Raw genomic sequence first — 7,978 nt, 5'->3', positions numbered from 1 at the left:
GATGTGTTTAAATAAGACATCGCTGAAGATTTTCAATTTTTTTATCATCCTAGGCATTTTTTTAAATCTTTCTTTTGAGGCAAGCACATATATTTTACTGCTTCTTTTTCTACTCTCTTAAGAGACATTAATTTTAGCGGGTTTCCTCAGGCTAGCAGCGTGGGAGGCTGCCCTAGTGAAAGAAGGGAGAGGGAGGTGGTGGCTGCCGGACCCAGGTTATTTATGGGAGCAGAGATCCCCGTTGCTGCCTTCTGGGTTGGTCCCACATCCAGCCACCTTCAGACAAGCCGCCGTCTTTGCAGGCCCACGTTTATGAATACAAATGCTTGCGTAGCTCAGAAAGTGTGTGTCCTTGTGTTACAGAGACAAAGCCTTTGTCTGAGGATGAGGACGCGGTTGCTGTAGTCCACCCTCAACACCATGTCCCCAAGATGTGCACACCAGTGATGCTCTGGGCATGCAGACCGGGAGGGATGCCACTGTTCCTTGTGACAGGAGGGATGTGTGGGAGGAGGAGAGCTTCTCCTCTTCCAGCACCAGCTGCACAGAAGGTCCTTCACGTCCCGGGCAGGGCAAGAGACTTGGATCATGGGGCAGATGGCCAAGGGTGCAACAGCAGACCAAGAAGGCAAAACCGGATTTAAGTGTCAGGGCTGGAGCAACAACAGTAGGAACATGCTCTGTGGCTGAGGAGTGGGCTCAGGTGCATGTTTTGGGTCAAAATCCGAGTGAACGGGACTCTCCCGAAAGCAGCTCTCCCATGGCTGCTCTGCAGCTTCCAGTCCCTGTGCAGCAGGGTGACAAGAGGTGGAAAATCCCCACCTTTGGTGGCAACAAAATTCAAAGTCCTGCTGAGCTGAGGGGGAAATAGCACTTCACTAAAGAGTGGCATGAGGCTGGGACCCGCGGAACTGCGGGTGTGCGGCAGCCTCCGGGCACCCCTCGTGCCAAGGGGAGCCGTGCTCAGAGAACGCTGACATCCATCCGTGCTGCCGCAGGACGAAGGCCCGAAGGCGGGTGAGTTTATTGCACGGGGAAACGCTCATTCTGGCCTCTCTCCTCCCGCTGCGGAGCCAGCACTCCTGCCCCACAGCCAGCCGTGCTGAAAGCACGTGCTCACCTCCCGCATCTCGTGTCCAGAGGGGAAAAAATGATGCCGAAGCTAACCACACCTCACGCGGCATGGCTGAAGGCAGCTGCGAGCTGCGCGGACGGATCCTTGCACTGACGATCTTCACCATGTCCAGCAGCCATGTCGCTGATTGTACCCAAATGTCCCCGGGTCCTCCCTTCCCGAGCCCCCTGGCTGGGCTGCATAGTGCTCCGAGGGAGCAGAAAGCTCCGTAGAGATGCATTAGGTCGGAGCCTGGTCTTGGGGCTCTGCTCAGGCAGACCCGGGGTGCACCCAGCCCAGGAACCCTCTCAGCCGTCACCCAGGGTGGGGGGCACCTGGGGGTGACTGTAAAACACCCGGCGCGGGGGGGGATGCTCCCCCCGGCGGAAAGCAACTCGCGGAGGGAGAGTGACGAGCGGCCTGAGCCCTTTGAAGCGAGGCCCCCCGGTCCCGGGGGATGCAGCACCCGCACCGCGCCCCCAGGGGGTCCCCCGGGGTGTCCCCCACCCACCGACCCCGGCCCTGAGGACCTGAAGCAGGCGACAGGGGGCGCCCCGGCACCGTTTTTAGCCGCCGGGACAGGGGGACGGGCCCCTCCCAGCGGGGGGCCACCGCCGCGCCCCTCACTTTTGGGGGTCCCCCCCTCCCGGTGGGGGCGGCTCCCTGGTGTCATACCCCAGGTAACCCCTAAAGACGAGCGGAAAAGAGCTGAGGAGGGAGGGAGGGAGGCGGGCTGCCACTGTCGCCGCGGCTATCGCGATAGGAGCGTGCCCTCCTGGAGGCAGTGGGGTTGTTTTCGTTTGGTGATGACTCTTGAGGGTGCTGGAGCCCGGGGAACGGTCCTGCGCCGGGGTGGGGTGAGGGTGGGGGGTGTTAGGGTTCCTCCCAGAGCGGGAGCCCCGCGGCGAGCTGAGATCCTGCTCTCTGGTGGGTTTCTGTTAATATTTAAAAACTATCGCCAGCCTTCGCCGATTTATGGGGTTTGGGTTGGTGTGTGTGTCCCCCCCCGGAATGATAAATAAATAAATAAATGGATAAATGAATGAATGAATGGAAAAAAAAAAAAAAAAAAAGCGCTACCTGGCGGTTTATGGGTTTTTTTGGAAGGTGGGTTGATATAGGTGGGGATCTTATGGAACAGGCAAAAACAAATCCCGGGGCGCGGTGCAGGCGGCCAGGGCCGTGCCCCGCAGCTCGGCGCCGGGGGGGGGGGGGGGGGGGGGCAGGCGGGGATGCTGCCGGGGGAGGCCCAGCCCCAGCCCGGGGCGGGGGGCGATGGGGGGAACCCTCTTCTCCGTCCCCCTCCTCCGGCTGGACCCCGCCGGCAGCCGCCGCGCCCGCAGCGCCGATGGGGCGGGCGGCGCAGTCGCCTGCGTTTTGGAGCCGGGTGATTTCTGTCGTCCGTCTGTCCTTCCTTCCTTCCTTCTGCCCCCTGCCATACCCCCGCGAGGCTGTCGGGGCGTTTCGGCACCGGGAGCGGGCGGCGCTGCCCCGACGGCGCCCACCGGGACCCCGCCGCTCCCGGCCCGGCGCCGGGAGAGCCCCCTACAGCGCTTCTCCCGCCGCGCCCCCCCCTTTGCCCTGCCCTCCCTGTTTGTTTTAGTTACGAATTTGTTGTAGGTACCTGAGCCGGAGCCCGGGGAAGAGGCAGAGCGGCGGCTGCCGGTCCCGCCGATGGGACGGAGCCGGGGCACGGCCGGGCGGGCGGCAGCCTGAGCCCCGGCGCCGGGGCTGCGCCGAACAGCCGCGGGAGGAAAGGTGCGTGGGGCTGGGCCGGGGGCTGCCTCCCGTTGGGGCTGCGGGGACTCTGTGTGCGTGGAGCACAGCCCCTGTCGGGGGTGCTGCGGGAGGAGGAGGGGGGTGTCGGCTCCCGTCAGGGCTACCCGGGGTGTGTGTGTGTGTGATGGAAATCGTCTCCCCCAGGATCTCCCTGCAGAGTCGGGGGGAAGCCAGGCCCGGGGGGGGTCGTGCCGGCGCGTCGGGGCGCTGCCGGACCCCCGTGCTCGGCGGCGGGGTGCGGATAGGTGCGCGGGGGCCGCGGCGGAGCTCTCCCGCCTAGGTGTGAGCTGATTATTCAAATGGGCAGCCGAGGACCTGGGGATTGGAGGCTCGCCCGGCCGCTCCGTGCTATATCACTCGGGCACCCACGTCACTGCAGCACTTGTCCTCCTCTTCCTCCTCCTCCTCTTCTTCCTCCCTCCTCCCTCCTCCTCCTCCGGCTCCTCCATCGCCTCCGGGCGACTCTTCGCCGCGAAGCACTGCGAAAACCCACCCAAGGAGCAGCAGCGAAAAAAAAAAAAACCCAGCCCCAGCGCCGCTCGATCCCCCCCCTTCCTCCCTCCCTCCTCTTCCTCCTCCTCCAGAGGCACCGACGGAGGGGAGGGAGGGCTGGGGACTTTTTTTTTTTTTTTTTTTTTGGGTTGCTCTCTGTCGTCGTTTGTTGTGGCTGTTAAATTTTAAACTGCCATGCACTCCACTTCCAGTATGCTGGGAGCGGTGAAAATGGAAGGCCATGAGCACACGGACTGGAGCAACTACTACGGGGAGCCCGAGGTAAGGAAGGGAGCGGGGGCTCCGCCGCCCCCCGCCCGGTCCGGCCCGCCCCGGCGGGGTCCCCGCGCCATGCCAGCCCCGGGACCAGGGTGGCTGTGGCATCGGGCGGGGCGGGCAGGGCTGCGCGGGGCGCGGGCGGCGCGGCGGGGGGTCCCGGGGGGCGCGGGCCGGCGGGGTGCTGCCGGGCGCGCGCCCCTTTTTCCTCCCCCCCCCCACCCCACCCCCCACCCCCCCCTAGGTATTTTTCTCGCTCCGGGCAGGGATGTCCCTTCCCCTCCCTCCAGCTCCCCTTTCCTGGATTCACCGATCCTGCTGCCACCCCCGTCGCTTTTTTTAATATATATATTTGTTTTTCATTAACGAGAAAAACAACCACCCCCCGCTCCGGGATTTAACCCTTCCCGCCCAGTGGGGCACGGAGCCCCGGGGCTGCAGAGGCTCTTTACCGCCTGCGATCCGAGCGGGGCTGGGGCTCTCCCCCCCCAACTGCTCCCCGCTCGCCGGGCTGCCGTTGTCCTCGACGGGACTACCCACCTGCCTCTTCCCCGTCACACCACCCACCCCCCCCCATCTCCCTTCTCTCTCTCGCTCTCCCCTGCAGAGCTATTCCTCGGTGAGCAACATGAACGCGGGGCTGGGCATGAACAGCATGAACACGTACATGACCATGTCGGCCATGAGCACCACGGCCAACATGACGGCTGCCACCTCCATGAACATGTCCTATGCCAACACGGGCATGAGCCCCTCACTCACTGGCATGTCCCCCGGTGCAGGGGCCATGCCTGGCATGGGCTCAGCCGGTGTGGCAGGGATGGGCGCCCACCTGAGCCCCAGCATGAGCCCTATGGGGGGCCAAGCAGGCTCCATGAATGCCCTGGCCCCCTACACCAACATGAACTCCATGAGCCCTATCTACGGGCAATCTCCAACCTCAACCGCTCGCGGGACCCCAAGACCTACCGGCGGAGCTACACACATGCCAAGCCGCCCTACTCCTACATCTCCCTCATCACCATGGCCATCCAGCAGTCGCCCAACAAGATGCTGACGCTGAGTGAGATCTACCAGTGGATCATGGACCTCTTCCCCTTCTACCGCCAGAACCAGCAGCGCTGGCAGAACAGCATCCGCCACTCGCTCTCCTTCAACGACTGCTTCCTCAAGGTGCCCCGCTCCCCGGACAAGCCGGGCAAAGGCTCCTTTTGGACGCTGCACCCTGACTCGGGCAACATGTTTGAGAATGGCTGCTACCTGCGCCGCCAGAAGCGCTTCAAGTGCGAGAAGCAGCTGGCTGCTAAGGACAGCGGCGGGGCGGGCAGTGGAGCAGGCGGTGGGGGCAAGAAGGGGCCTGGGCAGCCCCCCAGCCAGCCCCTCGGAGAAGGCAGCTCCTCAGGGGGCTCCGAGGGCTCAGCCGGCGCCGAGTCCCCAGCCAGCGCCTCACCGTGCCAGGACCACAAGCGTGCCCTGGCCGACCTGAAGGGCACACCGGGGCTGAGCCCTGGGGAGCCGGCAGCCTCACCAGCCCAGCACCTCCTGGCCCCCCCGCATGCCGGCCTGCCCCATGACGCCCACCTCAAGCCTGAGCACCACTACGCCTTCAACCACCCCTTCTCCATCAACAACCTGATGTCCTCCTCTGAGCAGCAGCACCACCACCCTCACCACCACCACCACCACCACCACAAAATGGACCTGAAGGCCTACGAGCAGGTGATGCACTACTCGGGCTACGCCTCGCCCATGCCCGGCAGCCTGGCCATGGGGCCCGTAACGAACAAAAACGGCTTAGAGTCCTCCCCTTTAGCCGGAGAGACTTCTTACTACCAAGGTGTGTATTCCCGGCCCATCATGAACTCCTCCTAAAAGGGGCGAGGGGAAAACCTCACCTGGCGAGGGGGGAAAGCCCCCTGTACCCCCATGCAGTCCCCCATAGCAGAGTGATGGACTATGAACGCTGTCGAGCACGGTACATATACATATATATAGATATATATATCTTTTTTTTTTCCATTGGCTCCAGATGTTTGCATCCGTTTGGGAAACAGCAGTCGCGTGTCTCGCAAGCATCTCGGCCCGAGCCAGGGGCAGGCGTGTTGGTCATCCCCCGCCGCCGCCGGCCCAAAGCCACCCGTGCCCGGGGGGGGGGGGGCGGCTGCAATTCCCTTGGTTTGCCTTGTGGGGTGTTTTGGTTTTGTGGGGTGGGGTGGGTTGGGGGCGAGGGAATGGGGAGAAGGGGGTTTCAGTTGGGCTTTTTTTTTTTTTTTCGTTGTTGTCGTCGCAAGGAGGTATAAATATATCTATTTTTTTGTGTGGAAGTGACGAGATAAAAAACAAACCATAAACAAAACGAAACCCTCCTTCATTGTGAAACCCATGCTAGTTTTGAATCCGAGGACCAAAAGTCTTGTAATGTTGTAAAAAGGGGGATAAGTGGGTGGGGGGGAAGAAAAAAAAAACCTATGAAAAAAATTAAAACAAAAAAAAAAAGTCAGGATAGGTCGTTGTAATTGAAACAAACACTTGATGTTACCGGGAGAGTAAACTACTTGGATCTGATTAATTTATCGTTTCTGTATGCTTTATTTATGGCTTATAAATGTGTATTCTGGTAGCGACTAGCCAGATTTTCACAGAACTATATTAAAGTGTTATTGGCGGTTTTTTTCCCCCTGCTTCTCTGTTCCTCTGGGACTCGCCCGTCTCCGCTGCCGCCCCCGCCGGGACCCCCGCCAACCCCGGCCCTGCCGCCCCGACGGCGCGGCCCGCAGCTCCCACCGGCTTCCCTCGGAGGGGCTCGGCCCGATGCGGTGGGTGGAGGGGGGGGTGTTAGCGGGTGGAGAGGGACGTCCCGGGGGTCGGGAAGCCGGTGTCCTCCCGCAAACCTGAGGAGCGGGGACCCCCTTTTCCCTCTGGGGAGGGAAGACCCGGCACGGGACCCTGCAGCCGGCATCGGCGCGGGACCCCTGGCCCCGCAATTAATTAATTGGGGCGGGGGGGGACGGGCATGACACACACTGGGGCTGGGGGAGGTAGCGCATCGCTGCCCTCGCCGGGGCGGCCCGGGGGGTCACCCCGCTACCTCCGTGGAGCGGGTAAATGGGTGGTGAAAGGAAAATAAACCAGAGAGCTTTTTATTTTGCCTTTGAACACCTCCCGGCGGCTGAGAGCCTCCCGGCTGGGCCGCGAAACCCCCGGCCGCCTCGCCGGCACCCCGGGCAGCCCGGCCGCCCTGCCCCCCTGCCCCCCCGGTCCCCCCGTAAATGCCCTGCCCATCTTCCCAACCACTTGTTGTTTTTCCCACGCGTTTACGGCAGTCATAGATGTTGCTTTCCGAAATAACATTCAAATCCTTCTTAAAATTCCTCATTGTCCGCGGGAAGAGAAAAGGGGAGAAGGGGAGAAGGGGGAAAGAGGCGGGGGGGGTGGGGGGGGGACCGGGGGACCCTCCCAAAAACAAAACAGGGATCCAGCCAGAAATCTGTCCGTCTCTATACGGCAAGGACACACACGTTGTAACCGAGGCATGCAGCGCGCCTCATTAGCACATAAAAGGCTCCCGCGGGGACGGAGCACGGGCGCGGGGGTGCCGCCGGTTCGGGGCGCGGGCGGAGGGCTCTGCCGCGGCTCCCCCCCACCCCCGCCGCCGCTCCGGGCCCGGCCGAGGGGCCCTCCGGCTGCCGCGCAGGCACGGCGCTCCCGCCCCGCTTCGGGGTGTTTTTTTCTTTTCCCCCTTCCTCTGGCCTGGTTCGCGTTGAAATGTAAGGATGAGGATTTGAGGAAAGGGTGGGGGATGGCAAAAAAAAAATAAAATCCCCATGCTAAACGTTATTTCTTTTCCTTTACACCCCCCGGCATTTTTCTCTCCCCCCCCCCCCCCCGGTTCGCCCGCCCCCAGCCTTTCTGCAAGTGCATTCTGCTCCTGCCGGTTTAAGCAACTGTGATCTGTGAATAAACAAAGTCAGTAAACAAAAAAAAAAAAAAAAAAAAAAAAAAAAAAAAGGGGGGGGGCGGAATCTAGATCCAAATTCCAGGAGGGTAAACTTTCAACACCACGTCATACTTCAGCAAATTTACACAGATATTATATTGCGTCCCTTTCCTTCCCCCCCCCCCCCCCCCTTTTGAGCCATTGTGCTTAACTGAATTTTATAAAGCTGATCGATATCTTGGTAAAATATTCATTTTTAAACTAGCGGGCAGCGAAATCTTTGCTCTGTGCTAAAGTCAACAGTAGCACAGTTCCAGCTCCCATAAATGCCGGGATGGTTCCAGCTCCCGCAGAGCCGGGCGCGGCGGGCCGGCGGCCGG

The 7,978-nt window shown here is 61.6% G+C and overlaps 1 protein-coding gene across 1 annotated transcript; it reads left to right on the top strand.

The window, feature by feature from the left end:
- Nucleotides 1-3,580: 3,580 nt before the first annotated feature.
- Nucleotides 3,581-5,859, top strand: FOXA2 (forkhead box A2). The gene is given in 3 exon segments (XM_055816687.1): nucleotides 3,581-3,667; nucleotides 4,269-4,592; nucleotides 4,595-5,859. Coding segments are annotated over 3 exon segments (1,350 nt in total). The 3' UTR covers nucleotides 5,534-5,859.
- The last annotated feature ends 2,119 nt before the right edge of the window (nucleotides 5,860-7,978 follow it).

The sequence above is a fragment of the Falco peregrinus genome, chromosome 11 (genome assembly GCF_023634155.1).
Source record: "Falco peregrinus isolate bFalPer1 chromosome 11, bFalPer1.pri, whole genome shotgun sequence".
Taxonomy (NCBI): Eukaryota; Metazoa; Chordata; class Aves; order Falconiformes; family Falconidae; genus Falco; species Falco peregrinus.
The sequence above is the reverse complement of the archived record's forward strand: the minus strand, read 5'-3'. Positions and strand labels throughout refer to the sequence as shown.